Source organism: Antennarius striatus, chromosome 2 (assembly GCF_040054535.1).
Source record: "Antennarius striatus isolate MH-2024 chromosome 2, ASM4005453v1, whole genome shotgun sequence".
Classification (NCBI taxonomy): domain Eukaryota; kingdom Metazoa; phylum Chordata; class Actinopteri; order Lophiiformes; family Antennariidae; genus Antennarius; species Antennarius striatus.
In genome coordinates, this window is record NC_090777.1 from 23241282 (window position 1) to 23261843 (window position 20562).

Sequence of the window (20562 nt, forward strand, 5' to 3'; positions counted from 1 at the left end):
AGAGCATGATGGGAAATGAGGTTTTTTCCCCCCCTTCTCATTGTGAAGAAGCATATATGCGCTTGGTGTCAGGTTTATTGATTAAATATATTTACCACTTATTTTTAATTATCAGATAAAATAATATTTTTCCCACAAAATGCTTCTTTTCCTGACTGATGAGGTCAAAATTATTCCATCTGTTATTGTTAAGTGGGGTCAAAAGTAAATCTTACACAGCAAATAAAAAAATAGTGTAAATAGTTTATAAAAGCCTATTTTACCATTTAACCTAATATATAATGGACATTGGATCATTTTTCTTCCAATAGCATGAATGAAATTAGTCTAAATTTATTGTAAGAATTCTGAGTAGTTGGAAGATTGTTAAAAACAAAGTTAATTAAATGGTGACAGATAACAGATGGCGACCAGCATTAGGGTAAGTATTTTAATAATGGTGATGAGATGGAGGCAAAGATGGAGATCTAGAATGTCAGCTATCAGTTTCATGTAAGCAGTACAACACACTGAACATAACCTCACCACATGTTCTTCTTCACTGCAGCTCATTACATGTATTAGTATTCAGAAGCAGTACCGTCCAAAAACAACCGAGAGGCAAATATGATGAAAAGTTCTTGAAAGAAAAGTCTGAACACACAATTCATTATGAAAACATTTAAAAAATAATGATCTATTTACAAACACTGTTGGGAGAGTAACTCGCATGAAACGTAATGAAATGCGACGGGGAGAGGAGGAAGTTCAAGGACCAGAGGCGGGTTGCTGGTGTTGCCGCGGGGATCACCAACACAGTGTTTCATCCTCATTCACGATACATAGCAAACAATCTGGATTATCGTTAAAGCAACATTTTAAACCGGTGAAACCTGGTTTCTGTAGATGTCAGGATTGCTGACATCGGTTCTTGCAGCAACAATCCCACGCTTCTCGTAATCTGGCTGAAGAGGATGGGTTATGGAGGGCGTACGGCCACCGAGCACAGAGACATGATGAAATGTTGATGCTTTACAGGAAGAAACTTAGGTTCTGTCAGAGGACATTATTGGTTTAGGTTGATGGTTTCGCACAGAAATGACAAACAAGTTTTGGCACGCCAGATGCTCTGCTAAAAAAAACCCAGCAGCTGTAGTGCCACTAACCTCTAGAATGAGACATAAACAACGGAGGAAAATAAAAACTACTCATAGGAGACAACGGCAGGGTGTTGCTTCACTGAGGCAACAGTCGCTCCCACAACAATAGGGCAGTAAAGTACAGTGAGGAGAGGGTGGGGGGCTTCTGTCGCGGGTTCCACCTAGCAGCCTCACCAGGCTTCTCTGAGCAGCTCCAAGTCATCCGGGTACAGGTACGCAGCTCTAGAGGGGCTGACTGGATCAGGTCTACAGAGGACAGCAATGCTTTTTTTTTTCTTTTCCATCGCCAAGAAATTCATTTCAAGATGATGTGGTAGCCGTCATTTGTGTCATCTGCAAAAAAAAAAAAAAAGTAGCAGGGGAAGGTGTTATAAATAATATTCAAAGAACATCAAGGCTCTTAAATATATGTTAAATATAGAAGGGGATAAATGATCGTCTTTCATTAGCGTCACATTCAAATACCTTTCATTGTATCCAATACAAAACATACTTCATCCTGGAAGTTCTGAATCATCTGGTGAAAAGAGGGCAAGTATTAAACGCTGAGTGGGGGCTGGGGGTTATGAGCATCTGAAATGATTCCAGTGGGATTTGACAGCGCAGCCTGGATAAGAGGTAGCGAGCAGAGGCTTAAAGCACCCATACCTCATCGCTGACCAACACGTGGATCCCAGTGGGACCCTGTTTAAAGATTTGGTTGATCTGTCTGGGTGAAATGTTGAAGAGCTGAGCGATCTTCTCCGTCAGTTCGGCAGAGGTGAGTTCTTCCAGGTAAATGGCGTGATATACTGCAGGAAGAAGGAAATTCAGAGTTTTGTTTTTCATGTCTACGCAGAGAAACAACTCACGTATGATCTTGGAGATAGCCAATAGCTGTTTAGCCTCGCTTAGTATAAATAGAGCCTACAAACTCCTGCGTGACTGGCTATGAAATATTTTCATTGAAAAACAACAAAAATAAATTTTACTGAATGATATCTAGCTGCAACTCCTTTATTGACAATTCACCTTAAGCATCATTATAATTTAAAAAAATATTTGAATTCTTAAATAAATTCTTAAATTTAAAACTAAAAAATTTATTTTGTTCAAGGTTTACATTTTTATTTCTGTGAAGAAATAACACATTTTTAAATGTTTTGATGAGGTCACCAAAATAGTTCCAGTTCTAGGTCAGGTGCAGTTGCTTCAGAGACATTCTATTATCTCTATGGCAACAACAAGTCTACAGGAATTATCGTTTCAATCTAAACGTAGTGGTATCGCTTTAGAGACAGGGTCGCTCTCTTCTAGCGCGTGCGTTCTGCTGCCAAAAACACGCAGGGACCATGAACAAGCACTGACCAAAGAAAGTGTTGGCAGCGGCGTCGCCGTTCTCATGTTTCACGTGCTCCTCCCGCGTTTGCTGAGACTCCTGGCAGACATAGATGGTCAGCCTCGGGCGAACCACCCTGAAAACCCGCAGAGAGAACATCGCAAAGAGCCCAAGAATGTACACAGCATCTAATACATTTATGAGGTGACTCATAAGTCTTGACAAAAATGGACTCGGCTGGAGAAGGCTCACCGTCCTTTCAGTGCATTAAAGAGTCTGATACCGTCAGCCGGCCCACAGATTTGAATGACGTCCTCCCGGGTCAGCTTCAGCAGGTCCGCCCCTGGTAAACAGCAATAAAGCAGACTTTAGCAGCTCTCAGGAGACTAACAGCCTTTTTCCATCTTGTATTCTCACTGTACCCACATAAGGTCTCCTAACGCCACTAGATTCGTTTGCATCCATTTTAAGACATGGAGTATGTGACAGCTTTGTTAATTAATGGATGTGAAATGCCGGATTTCTATTCATCCATGCACTTGGAGCAAAAATGTGAAATAGGGAGGGGATGAGTGCCTCATTATCAAAGCAAAAAATGTACGTCTGCAGCTTAATATGACTGGAGAAGCTTAGAGAATTAAGTCGGGAATCAGTCACAGCGTCTCAAGGCTCATTAAAAAAGAATCTGGGCTTGAGTCTTACCTGAGAAGTTAGTGAAGAGCCGACAGAAGGGGGAGAAGCGGTTTCTTAAAAGCCACTGTTGTGCATCTTGCGGTGTCGCATTAGGTAACAAGTTCTGTCACAGAGCATTTAAATATCAGTGTGGCACAAATAAATCATGTAATGTCACACGTCACAGGAAAAAATGATAAAAAATCAGTTGCAGGTTCTTACATCTGCGACTGGAACGACAGGCTCAGGCTGGTGGTTTGGGGATCCGTTCCTACACAAAGGTTGAAAGATTGAACATGTACCCCCCCATGAAGAAGTATCAGAATGCTATCTGTATACGCTGCTCACCCTTCTGCGACCGGGAAGCTGTTGTGAGTGCTGTTGAAGCCAGGAGACGGGGAGTTGTTGACATACGTGATCTCAGGCCAGGGGCTGCACTGCAACACAACAAACAAACATCTGTGACACATCTGTTTTTAAATCTCTCTAAGGACCTTTCTCTTAATTCACACATATGCTCACTCTCGTGTGCTAACCTCTGTCAGGATTGTGGTTTCGTAGGATGGTTGGTACTTTTCTTTCTCCTGTGGAGCCCTTTTCTCCATCTTCTCCCTGTCAGTCTTCTGCTTTCTATCTGCACCTTTAGGCTGAAACAGGTCAGGTTGGAGTTATTTCAGCCAGTGGTCAATAAATAGGGAATATTTATACTGGAGTTCATCATTATTTCATCCTGTTCCCCTCTCACCTTGAACACTTTGACCTGGCAGGAAGCAGAGTGGAGGTGTTCCGTGTACTCTTCATTCTCATTCTCTTTAAATGTGTCGATCTGGATTCGGAAAGGCACGCCCTTCTCTCCTCCGTGCTTTCGCATGGTGAATTCTGTGCTGATGCAGTGTACCTGATGAGGAAAAGCACGTAAAAAATTTAAGTTATACATGGATGACAACTTGACAATATAATTTAGGTCACTGAAAACAAAAAATAATTAGGCGAAACTGTTTTATTAGTTATCCTTAAGTGAAAAGATGAGTAAACCAAACATTAGCACTGAGCTACATGATGCTTTAATGAATGAAAGGTGATTCAGTAAAACAGCAGTGATGTCCGTCATGCTACCTGGATAAAAACTGAGGTTCTTTTTGATGGGTCCCAAAGGAACTCCACAGTGTTAAGCTGAGTAGGGTTAGCCCTGGGGTCGATTATGCCGACGGACATGGGGATATCTGCAATGAATCAATACATAACAGGCTGTAAAATGAATGCTGTCTCCTCCTTAATATCACCACTGTCTTCTAATGTGGATTCAATCAAAAACTACTGGGTGTTAATGCACAGACAGGGCTGCATAACAACATTCTTTCCTTAAACAAAATCTAATATCACTTGGATCTCCCTCTGAGTGCTCACCCAGGTCGAGAATGCGATCCCCGGGCCTGTTCCAGCGCCAGCCCTCCAGCTGCTGGTGCTCTGTGTACTGAAGTCTCCGGTCGTGAAACACCACACGGATGATGCTCTGAAATTGGAGGTAGATGTTACTCCTTCCTAAGATAACTCGCTTACTAGTGCGAATTCATAACGCATGTTTGTGCGTTACCTTACCTTCACCATTTTACTGGTGATTTCCGGGAGTTCTCCAATTTTCCGATTGTCTAGCATTCGAATTTCGTAAGACTGGCCTGCAATGACAAATAAATACGGCTAACACAAAGATGTCTGTTCCTCGATGCCGTTTGGAGTCAGATTAATCAGAATTATGAACGAGTTCTGCATCTTGTGAAAGACTATAAAAATCATTGGCTTTGACTCAGCAGTTTTAAACATCAACAATAAAACATGCAGTGTAAGCCTACAATTGGATCTGGATGCTGACCTTGGTTGAGGTAGGTAAGTGTTTCGTCATGTAGTTTAACAGCAGGCGAGGTAGCTGCACACAGAACATACTGAAAGGGAAGGATTTTATTGTCGCTGTCTGGAGGCAGGTTGGACTCCTCCTGCTTGAAAATGGGGAGGGCGAGTACATCACTGGAGGAAAGAGGAAAGCCATTAGGAAGATACACTGTCTCTCACTGTGTGACACACACATCATTTTTCCTTCCATAAAAGAGTGCAAAGAGAATGTATGATGACATTTGTTACGATAGATTACTTTAAACCTTGTGGGAAAAATAATACTACATGTAATAAATAACAATGACTGATGGGTTACTGTGAAAGTCAGCTTTGCAGTTTATTAATTATACTGGAAGCCAAGAAAGCAACACTAATAAATACCGAGGTATCCAGACAGGATCTCATAGTTCCTCTCAACATGGGAATTTCAGGAACAAGCCAATCAATGGCTTGTTCAATGTCACTAAACAGCTGGTTTAACCTGGTAAAACAGGTACATCTCTATCTGTGAGTACAGATCTGCACATATACAGTACATGAACAAAATGTGTGAAAATCTTTCTGCTCCAACTGTGCCTGAACCCAAATGCTGATAACCTGATCACCATCCATTAATAAACTGATTAGATATTTGATCAACTTGGTATTGAGTCATTAATCTTTTCCACATCAAAAAGCTCCAACATCAAAAAAAATGTTCAGCAAATGGTTTAGAAAAGGACAATTAAATAAGGAAATATAAGTGAACTCAGGTTGTCATTACTGTGACTGCATTTAACTCCAAATCAAACATATTTTACTGTATTTTAATCATCCTGACTTTAAAAACAAAGACCTTTAAACCATCCAAAACGCTAACAGTACCTCATGCTATATGCCCCAGCACCAAGCTCTTGCCCAATGCCGGAGAGGCTGGCATCGAAGTCCTGGACCAGTCCGGACTCGATCACCTCATCAGTGAGAGGCAACTTCAGAGCCCAGGCCATGGTGACGATGTGGAGGTCTTACGGTTAAAAACCCCAAATTCTACTCGTTTCCTACAACTTCCACGCCTGTGGAGGGTCAAGTTAAATGATTAGGTTATCATCAAGGCAAGTGCCTCCATCTTTGAGGATACGAAATAAACCTGCGTGTACCTACATGACTGTTTAAGAGGAGCATACCCACCACGAATTAGCCGGTTGTCTAACTTAAGTAACTAGTTATCATTTCGAACAAAGCATGGACTCAAACAGTAACGGTAACTATACTGTACCAACGATTATGCATCAAGATTGGATTAACATAGTTTAAGACATTAATTTATAATTTTCTAGTGATCTAGTTATATATATATATATCAAATTATAATAAAGACACATCATACCTTTAACTGAAAGCGGAGCCCGTCGCTAGCACTGCGGTAGTGTCATGCCATCATGTCGCGATCCTTGGCACTAAAATAAACATGTCGAGCTAACCACCAGGGGCTAGCTAAGTTAGCCTGTCAACTAACTCAGCGAATAACGGTGTAGCCCCTTTATTCTTGGTGTTTCTGGATAAAGCTGGGTAATGTGTTCATGGCAGATACGTCTATGAATAGAAACACATGAAAATGGACTCACATTAGAAAATATTGTAAAATAATATACTGCTATTGTTTGTTTATCTAGCTCCGTCAGGAAAAGGAGCTGCCGTAATTTCCGGTGTTTCTTCTTCGTATTCAACATACAAAAGTAGCACAGAACGTTTTAGCTCACTATCGCCATCTCTCTAACGGAGGATGTGGAGGTTCATTACACCTACAAGAAAAAATATTTTTATGTGTATACACTGTATACACATAAAAATATTGGCTTCCAGTATAATACTGTATACTATACAGTATTACTCTGTGAAGTCTATAATCAATATCAACAAAATATACCAATACACGTGTATAAACACATACACAAACAGTCATTAATAAAGACAAGATTTATTTGACTTATCTGATAAGAAATGACAAGATTTCCACCCATTTCTCACAATGACCTGTGGTTTTTCTGTGCTTTCCAAAGTTAAATGACTAGTTTTTGATTATTCATAATTAAAAGGTAGTTCTTCCATTTACTACTGATGACTTACAATATTAAGCAGTTTTATATATGTCTTTCAGTATGAAGTTAAACATGTTAAAGAAGGACTTTTGCAACAGTAATTCTTTTTATAGTTAGGTATATCGTATGTCCTGTTATTCACAAGGCAAACATGAGGTGAACCATGAAATTGCTCTGACACTCCAGGAGTTCAGAATGCTCTTTACATAAAATCTCCACTATTTAACATTTAATGTAAAGTTTCAGGATGTAGAATAATTTTTATAAAAAGTACATTGATCTTAATGCCATTGCTTGCCAAGTTGATACTTTTTTTAAATCTGCCAGTACTACCACATTTTGTAAAGTAAAACTTCTTATTGTTCAAGAACATCAAACATGAAACTTGTTCTCTCATAAACTTAACAGAAACCTTACACTGCACGTAACCCTTTTATAACTTTTATTTCCCTTTCTGTCACTAAAGTGCAAAGAATTGTCAAAAAGGTGGCAAAAACGGAGAAGCCTTAGTTTTGCCCCTAAAGAAAATAACTTGATACTGCACATGCAAAGACTTCACAATCAAATTGAAAGTCATAATCACAAAACACATTCCGTGGCTGAACAGTTTATAATTTTATAATTAGGCTAATTAATCTAATATTAAGCTAAGTAAAACTCTCTGGCAGAAGAGTGAGACGATTGTAAATTTACTCCATAATTGGTGAATGAAGATCTTATTTTGCAATTTAAGCTAACTTGAAAAATGCTGATGAATTGTTAAGCCCTTTGGGGAAAAGTTATGAGTGACTAAAAAAGGGAAACATAATTTTAGGGCATCACAAGAACAAGAGAAAGCAGACTGTGGTGAGTTCAGTCGTGTGCGTTGCACATACAGTATGTGTATTTTCAGTGCACAAGTTTTACAATTGTAGCATCGCACAATAGCCAAAGTTACTTAAGATGACTCTATTGTGGATGGAATGTCAACTCACAACTGCGCCACAAGTATTTTTAGCTCATCTTTTTAGTTATCAACTAAAAAGATACCAAAATGGTGATTGTCCCAAAAAAAGAAAAAAATATCTGCTGCACTCTGGACTCGTAAGTCATTTTTAGGGGTTCCTCCCACAGGCTATTGCTTTCTTTGAGTCTACTTACATCTGTCAGAATCTTATTTCTTTGCAAAGGTGCTCATGCAGTATAAACCCTACATGAATTTAAAAATAAACAAGCAGCTAGAAATGTAAAAAGATCCACGTGGCAAAAGCATGTCGTTTAGGTTTTCAGTCTTTCTGAAAAGTGACAGTTATGTGACTAAAATCAATGTGACTCAATTCACTGCCACTTCAAATAACCTTATCCTAGAAAACCACTTGTATAAAAGCTTCTCATGTTCTAATGTTTAAAAGTTAATATCACCCTGTGCGATGGAAGGGCCATGCAGTTTGACTCAGCGTCCTTCACGCGTGATACAGCCTCAACACACAACGACTCTTTTTTAGTTCGTGCTTCGCTCACCTTCACAAAAAGTTCACGTTCTTTTAACTGTTTTCGAGCTGAGCTTGTATTTACAACACAACTCCATCTGTGTAATTAAACCAATAGAAGCTCAGTGGCAAACCTCTCCCAAGATGAGACACTACTGAGCCTGGAAGACGTTGATTTTGCTGGTGTTTTTCAGCGTCTGTCGCCGGTTGCAGAACCACACTCGCACAACCTCTCGGTCATAGTTCAGCTCTCTGGCGATTTCCGTAATCTCCTGGCCGGTTGGCAAAGCGTTCTTCTCAAAGTAGGAGTTGAGGACTTCTATCGCCTGCGGTGTGAAGCTCGTGCGTCGCTTGCGTTTTTTGGAAGGTTCACCGCCAACAAACTCCATCAGATTCTGCTGACCTTTCTGATTCCAGTGCTCGGCTTCGGCCAGCCACTTCTCTAGCACCGGCTTCAGCTTCTGGGCGCTCTTTGGGGTGATGTCCAGCTTCTCAAACCTGCGATACAAAAAAAAGGGGGGACAAAAGCTTGGGTAAATTGATCTATGATTTAAAAATAAATCTTCACATTTTGGAATTTATGTTAAGTTGAAAGGTAAGACTTTTATATGAAGGGATTAGCTTAGTTTAGCATCAAGACTAGAAGCAATGACACAGCCGGTCTAACCTCTAAATTAGGGGCTTTGAATTCACACACCAACATCTCCAAAGATCAATCCTAAGGACGTTACCTGCTTTGTTTGTTTGAACTGTATAAAAATGTGGTTTAATTTGAGAGGCACACATGTGAGCATATCCGAAAATTTCAAACACTTCCTCTAAAATACTTTAAATTGATGTAAAATCTTAAAAGCATCTTGTCTTATTCTCTGCCCTAAACTGAGCTCTCCTCTCTGGCATCCATGCCACTCATGCCGCCTCCTAACTTCATAGTTGTTGTGCTGAATGCAGCTGAAGTAATGAAAATGCTTTTGAATGTTATCATTAAAGTGGGCCAGTGGTTTTCCAGGAAGATCTAAAGCCTGGTGGCAGAAAAAAACAAAAACAAAGGAAAACGATCGTAACACAGACGGTGTCATTTTCTGCAGCTGCTTCAATGTGCAAAAAACACATCTGCAGATATGACGTCCAACGTAATTTAAATGTGTGCCTTCATATATCTGCAGATGGAATCTTTAAAAATAACGCATTATAATAAAAAAGCATGCCATCTGCAAAATACCATGTCACGCTAATAGATCCTTATTTGTATGGGTGCCCTGAAGGTGCAAAAACATCTCTGCCTTTTGTTGAATTGTTGTTCAACAATTTTTAATAACAGAGAAATATTAACACTTTATCCAAGGAGCGTGTGCGTTTCAATTTATCGCTGTGACCTCAAGAAGAGAACGTGAGGAAGAAAGTGGGAAAAAGCTTTCAAATGTCAGAGTTCTTTAGAATTTCTGTTGAGTCACTTCAGGTGGGTTGAAGTGAAACAAACCACACACAAACACATGCACGTAAATGAAGTCATTGCACGCACACACCCTGCGTGTCACCGCTGCTGTATAGGGGTAGTTTAACGCGTTGAGATGAACTGGAGAGTATTTTACCTGCAAATGGCAGACTGGCTGTAGGCCGGGCCTTCAGTCGCCGTCAGGGCTTGTCCTACTTGCGTCTGAGTAAGCCCCAAGGACAGCCGGCGTATCTTGAAATTCTTGGCAAACTCACGAATCTCCTCCAGATTAATGCCTTCCTCGCTGCTGCTGACTTGCTGGGGTTCTACCATTGTGAAAGGCCGGGGTTAAAAATATCTACCTACTTAAAATGGATCTATGTTTAGACACAAAGAGCAGGTGCACATACTGCTGACAAGGTGGCCCACTTTTGACATGTCTCCACAGCTGATTGGTGCGGCGGAGGAGAGTGCGGTCGCAGGCTTCATCACAGATGGCTGCGGGGCGATGACAATCGGTGACTGAGTGGCAGTTGTAACCAAAGCCTGGGAGTAAATCAACAATAATAATAATAATAATGAGGGTTAAATGTGAGGTCTAATGACGCAAGCAGGTGTAATCCTTTGTAAACAGCTTCAGGACCAGAGATGATCTACCTGTGTGTTGGTTTTGGTGAGCGTCGCAGGAGTGGCAGCTTTGGACAGAACCGCAGCAGAAGTTGCCACCGTGGCAGGTCCGTTCCCCACCGTGGCGATGATCTGACCCTGGGCATTGAGGAGCAACTGCGGGGTGACGGTCTGGACCTGGAGACCGTGGAGCGGCAGGGCGGGTGTCGCGGTCCCTCCAGCCAATGTGGCTGGGTTGACCAACAGCGGGAGGGTTCCTATGACCTGTAAATATTTGATTTGGGTCAAACTTCAACAGGCTTTTCACCATTTCCTTGGAATAAATCACACGTTTCAAAAAGTCTAACTCTGGTAAACTGCATTAACGGTAAAACTGAGCAAAAGAATATTATGAGAGGACAAATCAGCTTCTGCAGAAACGATTTAATGCTCTACAGACTTTTTGTAACCCCGCTGAGGCAGCAGAACAGAAACTTAGCCCATAATAGTTTGGATTGTCCCAGAAAAGGATGTGATCACCAATCGACATACACGAAGACATCGATTGTGAACGGTGAAACTGGCTGTATGTAAAGGGTGGAAACTCAGCGTAAAATGTGACTTTTGTTTCCGTCCAAGAAACAAAAACTTTGTATTTTTCTTCAGGAAATGATTGTTTGCACGCGTTTGCTTTCACACAGGATGTAAACTCTGCACATGCTGCATGTGCCCGCACCTCCCCATCCCCTCACCCCATTTGCACAAGAGCACTTTCTGCATCTGGATGGGTAAAGACAGTGTAAAGACAGAGACATTGGACTCCCATGGAAACGGAGCCCGGTCTTAGCCCTGCTCCATTCCTCTTGGACAGTTCTCACTTTGTTAAATTCATCAATCTCTCTGATCGTCTCATATCCATTGACTTGAATGCGTTTCCATGGCGGGGGGAATTCGAGCCCAGTGCATCTCATCCATATGCACAAGGGTACTTTCTGCATCTTCATGAGGCGCCGTGGGATGTGTGAAACCAGCAGAGTTACACAACCAACTGACGAAATCTGGCTCCAGTGAAGTTCTGTCACAATCGCTTCAATGCTCATAGAGAAAATTATAAATCAATGCAGGACAGTGAGTTTGTAAAAACAGAGTCTATCTCAGCTGTCCCACACTGTCGGCAATGCATCTAAGTCATCCAAAAGAACACCGGTTTGTCAAAGCGGGAAGTGGGAGGAGCAACCGTGGCCTCAGAGCAGGTGGAAGAGGCGGAGTCTGTTGCATCAGGAAAGTAGCGTCACTTCTCACAATATGACATCGGCGGCGTACGACACCCACCTGTCCTTGTGCGTTAGTGATGATCTGGCTGGTGATGCCGGCCATACTGGACATGGCACTGGTGATAATGGGAGTGGAGGTGAGGGAACTGAGAAACTGGGGCTGAGCTCCCAAGGAGGCGGCATTAATCTGAGCAACGTGAAGAATGACAGCGTGTGTGAGTAACGGACCGAATCACACGACTCACATGACGAGAAGCACAGATAAGTCTTACAATTGCAGGATTGATGGAGAGCCCAGCAGTCTGGAGCGCTGCCACGGATATGTTGGACTGCGAGATGGAGGTAGGGGCTGTGGTCGCCTGGGCCCCCACCATCTGAGCAGCCGTGACCTGCACATTGGTCGCCGGTGTCGGCTGAGGTGTCACCTGTTGCACGGCGGCCTGCACCGGCTGTATGGAGGCAGCTTGAGGCTGGAACATCGTCTGAGCGTTTGCATGTAGCTGAGGCTGGACCGAGTTCAGGACCGTCGCAGCTGGAGGGAGAAATTGAGTGTATCTGTTATTTTTCTGTAATCCAGTTTAAAAACCAGAGCCACGACAGCAACACTATTAATATTTCTTTCCTTTAATGACAAGCGAACAAAGACGACCCAAACGTGCTTTTAGTTAGTGGAAATAATGTTCACCATATTGGGTTCGCGTGCTGACAACCGCTACCAAGGTATCCAAGGCATGTGCAATGAAAATTTTTGTTTTACAAGCAAAATTTTGAATTATGACTGAAAAAAAAGACAATGCTGCTCCGTTTACTTTGTAACTTTCATGAGTTACTTTCTCATGGTCATTTCAATAATTCCTCTGGGACAAAGCTGCTACAGATTAACACAGTTCAGTTAAAGAAAACACGCACACCACAGGACCGCATAGAGACAGTCATGGCCAAAATAAATCTGTAAGTGAGGCATGAACGTGAAACACGCCTCAACAAACAGCGGTTTTACCTTGAAGGCCAGCAAACGGAAGTTTGAGGAGGTTTCCGGCTGCGGTTGCCGCAGCAAATGCGGGGAGGGTGGCTACATTGGTTGTGGGCAACGTGAGAACAGCCAGGCCTCCCTGGCCAGCGATGGAGCCCCCCATACTGAGGGGGATGAGCAGGGGCTGTCCCAGGGATCCCGTCTGGGCCATCATACCAGTCATCAGGGTGGCCAAACTCTCCTGGGTCAGCAGCTAGTGACATTATGAAATATATATTTGCACCAATGAGAGAGTGTGAAGTTTCCCTGACTGTAGGTCACTGATGTGATGTCGGCGGTAAATCCTAACCGGGTCTCATGCATTGTACTTTAGCGATGATGCTCACAATCGTACCTGTGGACAGCCTTGTACAGTCATGGGTACGGCGGCCTGGGGCTGAGGCAGGGACACGCTGACCGGAACAGCGGGTGTCAGCGTTTGGACAGCGGGAGCCGTGGGCTCTACAGAAACCACCTGCTGCTCACCCAGCACTGCAGGAGCACAACGGGGGGTCTCATTGATTTATGAAGCTGTTTCTAATAATTCTTAATAACGGCGTTTTATCAATCATCTGCTGTCCATCGTTTTTTTTTTAGTGGGACTGTGATTTACCTGCTCCCCCGGAGTTCTGGGGAAAGGCAAGGCCGTCTTGCGTGCTGCCGGCCTCGGGTTGCTCTGCATGGTGAGCCACCTGCCCCTCAGGTTTTCCTTCATTCTTCAGGTGAGGGACTGATGATGGAAGAGGTGCATCCACCTCTACCTCCAGCACACGAATAGTCTCATGGCCGGACATCACAATGACCTACGGAGCCAAGTTAAGATGACAGAAATGTAATCGACCCTACGTCTTTTATTTTGGGTGGTAACATTATTTATAGCAGATTAATAAATTGTAATTGTTAGTTTGTCAAAATGACCGAGAAAAAATTAAAATACTTTTGTCAGGTCATAAAAACTAGTGGATAATTTTGGCATTGAGGAATTCCCCCTTGAAATGTAGTAAACTTTGCCATAACCAATGGATCACGGTATGCATCAATGAAAACACTAGAGGAGACGCCGCAACACAGCCTGGGCTGGAGGACAAGGTGCAGAGAGACAAGGCAGGAAGAGAGAGGAGGATGCATACCTGGTCGTCTTTGGCAGGGAATTTCAAAGTGCAGGATTTAAATGGCTGAAAAAACACTTCTGCAGTCACACAGTGAATGGCTAAGGAGAACAGAGAAGCCGAGCACATGTTAGGACCCAATGACCAAAAGACAAAAAAAAAAAAAAAAAACACCAAAAAAAAAGAAAGAAAGAGATGCAAATAAAAAAGAGCATGTGCAAACACCAGAACAGCCAACAAGCAGCTCAGCGAGCTCAAGCAATACTTTCAAAGGGCCTCTGAAGTGCATCTGCAAAAAGCATCACTTTAGTTTGCGCAGAAGGTTACAGAAGAGAGAAAATAGACAGTTTATTACCAACGAGGCAGTAACCCTCACAAGCGTAGAGTAGCAGGTAATTATTGGGCAACAAAACATAAACGTGGGTCCTGATCTCAATGAACTTGTTTGGAAGTTAATCATTCCGATGTGACGATATGCTGACACATGGGGGGGGGGTGACAGGATGGTGCAAAGAACTTGTCTCAGTCGAGTTATAGAGGGAAGAGAGGCCCCTCACTGGTCGTCACACACACACACAGGTGTGTGTTACCTGCTCGTTGACAGTAAGCGGAGCATCTTTGGCAGGGAGATCCTGGGAGTTCATGGCACAACCCCGGCGCCACGGGCGTCCTGTCATTCTGAGACAACAAGCACTGGTTAAACAAAATCCAAAAATTGTGACTGTCAAAAGTCATCCACACCTGATCTGAACTGATTCACAGCCATTCCTGGGACAGAGGTAAAGTTTCAAGGTGTTGGTGATCTGTTTCAACACTTTAAGGACAAATACTGGTGAAAACAGACCCACATGCAGAGGACTATTATTTTTTTTATTCATGGCTATTTCTGTCATTGCAAGACCAGACTGTTTGGATGGGGCCTATAAACAGGCCGTGTTGCGTTCAAGGTGTTAAAAAAAAAAAAGAAGAAAAAAAAAAGAAAGAAAAAAAAAAGAACGTGATGGAAAAACGAAGATCGTGAACATGAAGTGGCTGCAAATTCTGCACAAATCAAAAAGAGGATTCAAGATGGAGCATTTCCTTGTGCAATAGCCCGTTAGAAATGAGGATGAGTCAAAACTTCAGCGGGTGTTGACGGGCTCCCCACCCCCATCCTGCCCAACAAAAGTCCCACCGCGTCGGTCACTTTAGCAGACAAACACCAACCACCAAGTATGGGTGACAGAAATCATCCCGGTGCGTGCTGAGAGAGACGGAATATTATGTATTTCCTTCTCTTTATCATAAATATATAAATTATGCTAATTACTACCATTGCATATTAACCAAAACTCATTTCCTCTCGCCATTTCGCTGCTAGGCGAGCGGAGCAGGCTAGAATAGAACCCGGTTATTATATTCAACTTACCGCGTAAATGCAGCTTATTTTCTGTAATCCCACGCCTTCATAAAGGTCCTTGTCACAGTTTGTTTCAGTCACACATGATTAAAAATTCATCTCAGCTCCCAGACAGGCGCTGTGACTGCACACAAAAGAGGTATTTGCATTGATAAAGAGGGTTGCAATTTTAGGATCTCCTCTCTCTTAATATTTAATGACGATGCCCTTTCTGCAACAGTTCAGCTCATCGGAAATCCTTGTCGTGTCTCACAATGTCCTATTTGAGCGGCAAAGTCGGGGAAAATGCCACAAATTTGGCCTTTTGCACTACGTCATGAACATAATTTATGCAAGAAAAAAAATCTTGCATTGAAAAATGTCTGCCTCGTCTGAAGCGGTGCCATGGAGCTCTTAAAGGGGAAGCAGCTCAAATGAAAGCGGAGCGGAGGCTAATTCATTTGGATAACGTTGTTATGCTAAGCTAATATTGCTTATTACCGATGTTTGTTCAGCGATAGCGTTTATAAATGAGAAATAATCGATGTTTTGAAAGTCTTAAAAACAAAACGGAATCATTTAGGTAAAGTAAAACTCCTTCCCGGTATGTGCAGAATATTTCTGGAGAGTTATTTAGTGATTTATAGCGTCTTCTTTCGTCTTGTTTATGTTTCAAAGTGAATAAAATATTCAAGGACCCTTTTGGGTGAGACTAACTCATGCCTGATTAAAAATTTGACTACAACCGAGCCACTGAGTCACATTGAGATTATTTTGTTTTGTTCAAACCAAGACAAGCTAATAGACGTCAGACTGATAGTTTAGGAATTGACTGTACTTTTGTTTTCAGAAATTTGAAAACGGAATTTAAAAAAAAAAAAAGTAAAATAGTCTTATCCTATAAAAACGACATAACGTGAAAGAAACACTCCTTGTGTCAAATCAAAATGCCAAATGAAAAAAAAATCATTATGTCTGAGTTTCTGTTATTTTATTTCCATTTTGTGTCATCCATTTACAAGATTTAGTCGGTTATTATTTTTGTTGTGCTCCCTGAATTGAATTGAACCTTATCTTCAGCAACAAAACATCAACAGTCTAGGTTTTTTTAATTTTATTTTATTTTAATCAAATCCATGTGAATATACATCTGCCTGGTCGCCTTAACTTTTATGCACATTGTCATACATATGTGGCCCTGAAGTTAAATATTTAACTTCACTCACCCCAGTACATCTCTTCTTCTGCCTGCAGGGGGCGCACACACTTTGCAACACATTGCGCATCGAACCGCCGATCGAGAACGACTTACGTCACCACTTCCACAACAACAAGAGACTGAAAAACAAGGAAGTGAATGATTGTGAAGCCGTAACTGCTATAAGGCCGTGACAAAATACGCAGAGATCCGTGTAATCTGATAGTCCTCATTATCCAGATCAACTCAGAATAATGAACAACAAAGGTATTTCTCCTGACTTTTTTATGTAACGGGTAAAATGTTCGCGTTTTGACCCTGACGTTATATGTCGATATTAAGAGATGGTAGTTACGGCCATCGGAGGCGGCGTTTAGCTACGTATGTAAGACAATAAAGGGACGATAACATGATGTTGCAATCACGCTGATCTTTGATTATCATTAAATACCACATGTTTTAACCGCGGATGACTACATTTAATGTCATCTTATACCGTCATAGCATTAATATATCAGTTCACGTATTTTCAGTAAGCTAGCTTAACCCTACACAGGCTGTTTTTAAAGGCTAACGTGATAAGATTCCGCTGCATTGTTTTTATCCATCAGAATCTGTCTGGTTAATAATAATATTTTTGTCATGTCACTCTGATATACGGTATTTATGTTATATAATATGTTTGCAAGCTCAAATGTCTTCTTTTCCTCTGGTAAATGCACTTTGCCCCCGACGTCTCATACACGCATGCAATTTACTGATACGTGTAAATTAAGTATAAACCTTAAACTACTTCTCACCGATTAAAATACTGTTTATTTTTCCTCAATATTTACTATTTAGCAAAGACATTTTCTGTCAGATTAGAATGGAAATTTGGGAGCCTAAAATAAAATATTTGCATTTCTTGCTTTTCATTAATTGAAGTAAAAAGTTCAATTTTTTTCTGATGACAATTTTGAATAACAAGTCATATAATTAACATGTTTTAGTTCCATCCATGTTATTTAGATGTTTTTGCATGCTTTTAGGTTTTACATGCCCTCTTTGTATTTTTTGTAGATCAAATCTATCATTTTCACCCCACAAAGCAGCTTCACTTACACATTTAAAGTCAATGTGATCTGTTATTGCTGGACCTGTAAAATTCTTGGTGGTATTCTATTTTTGTATCCTAATAATAAACATTTTATCTTTGCTGTGCCCACTTTTAATTGTTTTCTTGTTTACTGCTGACATGTTCATGTAGTGGAACGGGACCACCGCTCACTAAATGGTTGTGTAAAACACTGTGTTTCAGGGTCATATCCACAGCAAGCTGTGTACCCTCAGCAGAGCACTGCAGCTGTATACCCCCCTGCTATGCAAATGTCTCCTCAGGCACCTCCTTATACAGACACCCCACCTGCATATTCTGAGGTAACGATCTCAGTTATGTGTCTTATGAATGTAAGCTGCTTTAAACGCTTTTAACAGCTCATCTTTGTGTCTACAGATATACCAGCCCAGATATGTGCTTCCATCTCAGGTGCCTGGTCAGCTGCCTCAGATGTCCTCCCCCTACCCTGGTGCTCAGGTGTTCATGCCCATGCAGCCACACATGTCTGTTGGGCCGGTGGGCCAGAATGTCCCCATGGCTTACTATCCCATGGGGGCCGTGTACCCCCACGGGTCAACAGTGATGGTGGAAGGCGGCTTCGACACTGGTGCTCGCTTCACAACAGGCAGCAGTGTTTCCATCCCAGTAAGTATCCACCTTCTGCTGTGGTTCCAAGGAGACAGTATTATTGTGATCAGTCTGTTGTTAAGCTGCAGTTCTTCTATCTGGATGACAAAGTATGTCAAGTCTAAGCTTGCATACAGATGTTGCTCTGCTTGTTTCATCGTTTCCCTAGCCCCCACCTCCTGGACATCCACCCAATGCGGCTCAGCTGGCTGCCATGCAAGGTGCCAATGTTGTAATGACACAGCGCAAGAATAACTTCTTCCTGGGTGGATCCAGTGGGGGTTATACCATCTGGTAACAGCGAGTCAACTCTTCCTTCATGCCTAAACCCTGTACCCATCCCAAATGATGCCCCAGTTCTTTCCCCATCCCATACGCCTCCCTCTTCAGGCTGCTTGGCCATGCCACAATACTGATATCACCTAACGGAATGTAATATTTTAGAGCCCTTGTGAAAGGTACAGTACTCCACTTCTGACCTAGAGATCAAAAAATGAATACCACTGCCTGGAGAGGACAAATACAAATTTTTAATGTGTAGAATTCATTTCATAGTTCTTCACCGGATCTAACCTCGATGGTCATTCCAGATGGAACCTCTTTCAGGCATCTGAGACCTGGTCTCCATGGATCAAATAGATCTCAAATTCCATTCAAAATGTTCTTGTATATCCTGAAATGCAATGTAAGTGAAATGTTGAAATATCAAGATGCACATTAGTTAGTTGAGCTGCTTTTTGGTGAAAGTGAAATACAGTTCTAAAGTTGCAGTGAAAGTGCAAAAGAGAAATCTCCATTTGTCATTTTTTTTGAAAACTTTTAGTGTAGTTAAATTAGTGGGTGTGTAATAGTTCTATGTGAATACCAATACAAGGGTCATGAGGAATAACATCTCGACCATACAAAAAAAAAAGAAAAAAAAGAATCAGCATCCCTGGTGCTTTTTAGCTAGAAGTGTCTTGTCCTTTGCACAGTATTCAGATTAACACCGAAAATTTGTTGCACAATGAAGCATCTGATTGACAGATAGTTGTGTTTTAAATCACTTGTAAATTAAATCAAATGAAGCAAATAATTAGATTTCATGCAATATCCAAAGTGGTTTACTGTACCTTGTTGGGCAACTTGTAGATGAACGTAGTCAAGTGCCAAAGAGCACTGGGGATAGCCCTAATGTAAGGCAAATTAACTTCAGTAAACTTAAAGGAAAGAAATTTAAAGTTAATCCAAATAGTAAGTTGGATGGGAAGGTGTGGTTGGTGTAACATTTGAGCTTTGTTTTTTTTCTTTTTGTTTTTTTCTTTTTAGTCTCTTGTTTCTACACAGTCGGATACCCAGAATTTCTACACTAATTGTTTTGTTCTGTAGATTTCATGAACCACCCTATTATTTCATTTTTTGCTTTTTCACACAGTATATTTATTCACCGTTAGACAATGATAAGTTTTTAGACAACATGTTCAAAGGTTGAAGAGACTGTTAAATATTCCAATGTTTCATTGTTTGTCCTTTCAGTTCTATTCATGAGCAGGTAGTGTAATAACATCAGTAGAACCAATGAGCTGGTCGTACCAAAGATTTGGTCTACGTGCACTCGTGCACTTGTGGCTTCAAATTTCTAGCCACAATTTAAGAGCAAACATATCATCGAATGAGCATTGAAGAGATTGTTGGTACCTAGATGTGTAGTCTGTTGTTAGTTGACATGTTCACTCTGTGTAACCACAGCTAGGATTTTCTGCATACTTTTGCACCTTTGCTATGTACAATTAAACAGTTTTTATCTGAGATGCACTGCTAAGCACATCTGACGGGTCACAGACAAGGGGCTGCTCTTTTTTTTTTTTCCTGAATTTATCTTATTACGACTTTTTTCGAGAAAGCTGTGAGATTTTTGAATCTTTTTCTTTTTTCTTTTTTTTTAAGAAAAATTCATCCAGTCTTAGTTTGTTGGAAAGCAACGTCATGACACGTCGGCTGTCTGGTGGCCTGCAAGAGGATTGCAAGCGTTTGTAAAGAGGCTACATCACTGTCGGGCATTTTTGGGCTGTAAATAAGCTTTGAGTCTTTAATGTTCTTTTCCATCCTTACATGAGGTATCTGAAGCTTCATAAGTCCATTTAGATACCATCATTTGTACATATTCCTCACGTCAGTGTCTGGTAGCTTCAGTGTTTTGCTGGGTATCCGACCTTCCTTAAGTTTTAATAGCTTTGGCCTCCAGAAAGCAAAACCCTGTCCCCGTCAGCCCACATCGA

The 20562-nt window shown here is 41.5% G+C and overlaps 3 protein-coding genes across 4 annotated transcripts; 1 reads left to right on the forward strand and 2 right to left on the reverse strand.

Moving 5' to 3' along the window:
• Positions 1-422: 422 nt before the first annotated feature.
• tfcp2 (transcription factor CP2) lies at positions 423-6698 on the reverse strand. The gene is made up of 16 exons (XM_068330302.1): positions 6386-6698; positions 5884-6071; positions 5000-5151; positions 4729-4805; positions 4537-4642; positions 4246-4352; positions 3875-4027; positions 3666-3776; positions 3478-3566; positions 3352-3400; positions 3160-3253; positions 2710-2800; positions 2487-2593; positions 1788-1930; positions 1605-1656; positions 423-1472 (listed from the first exon to the last, which is right to left on the reverse strand). The coding sequence occupies exons 2-16, from the start codon at positions 6003-6005 to the stop codon at positions 1435-1437; spliced, it is 1491 nt and encodes a 496-aa protein (XP_068186403.1). The 5' UTR covers positions 6006-6071; positions 6386-6698; the 3' UTR covers positions 423-1434.
• A 259-nt stretch (positions 6699-6957) lies between these two features.
• Positions 6958-16028, reverse strand: pou6f1 (POU class 6 homeobox 1). Of its 2 annotated transcripts, none has more exons than XM_068326441.1 (11): positions 15411-16028; positions 14593-14680; positions 13507-13696; positions 13249-13385; positions 12882-13107; positions 12154-12413; positions 11940-12068; positions 10659-10892; positions 10412-10547; positions 10159-10327; positions 6958-9064 (listed from the first exon to the last, which is right to left on the reverse strand). In XM_068326441.1, the coding sequence occupies exons 2-11, from the start codon at positions 14677-14679 to the stop codon at positions 8719-8721; spliced, it is 1914 nt and encodes a 637-aa protein (XP_068182542.1). In that variant the 5' UTR covers position 14680; positions 15411-16028; the 3' UTR covers positions 6958-8718. The 2 variants fall into 2 exon arrangements, with proteins under 2 accessions (XP_068182542.1, XP_068182533.1); XM_068326432.1 differs by lacking the exon at positions 15411-16028 and adding an exon at positions 14024-14103 and having other exon boundaries at positions 14593-15265.
• A 658-nt stretch (positions 16029-16686) lies between these two features.
• On the forward strand, positions 16687-20092 carry dazap2 (DAZ associated protein 2). Its single transcript, XM_068326452.1, has 4 exons — positions 16687-16845; positions 17879-17997; positions 18074-18322; positions 18474-20092. The coding sequence occupies exons 1-4, from the start codon at positions 16833-16835 to the stop codon at positions 18600-18602; spliced, it is 510 nt and encodes a 169-aa protein (XP_068182553.1). The 5' UTR covers positions 16687-16832; the 3' UTR covers positions 18603-20092.
• Positions 20093-20562: the final 470 nt, after the last annotated feature.

What these genes read in the sequence shown, in the direction of transcription:
- tfcp2 (XM_068330302.1), bottom strand. Translation starts at nt 6,005, where the DNA reads ATGGCCTGGGCTCTGAAGTTGCCTCTCACTGATGAGGTGATCGAGTCC. An exon ending in GCTGGGGCATATAGCATGAG is followed by an intron (nt 5,152 to 5,883) that starts GTACTGTTAGCG and finishes TCTTTCCTCCAG; the next exon opens with TGATGTACTCGCCCTCCCCA. An exon ending in CGCTGCCAACACTTTCTTTG is followed by an intron (nt 1,931 to 2,486) that starts GTCAGTGCTTGT and finishes TTCTTCCTGCAG; the next exon opens with TATATCACGCCATTTACCTG.
- pou6f1 (XM_068326432.1), bottom strand. Translation starts at nt 14,737, where the DNA reads ATGACTTTTGACAGTCACAATTTTTGGATTTTGTTTAACCAGTGCTTG. An exon ending in TCCCTGCCAAAGACGACCAG is followed by an intron (nt 13,697 to 14,023) that starts GTATGCATCCTC and finishes TTGGCTCCGTAG; the next exon opens with GTCATTGTGATGTCCGGCCA. An exon ending in TCCGTTTGCTGGCCTTCAAG is followed by an intron (nt 12,414 to 12,881) that starts GTAAAACCGCTG and finishes TTCTCCCTCCAG; the next exon opens with CTGCGACGGTCCTGAACTCG.
- dazap2 (XM_068326452.1), top strand. An exon ending in CCCCACCTGCATATTCTGAG is followed by an intron (nt 17,998 to 18,073) that starts GTAACGATCTCA and finishes TTGTGTCTACAG; the next exon opens with ATATACCAGCCCAGATATGT. An exon ending in GCAGCAGTGTTTCCATCCCA is followed by an intron (nt 18,323 to 18,473) that starts GTAAGTATCCAC and finishes TCGTTTCCCTAG; the next exon opens with CCCCCACCTCCTGGACATCC.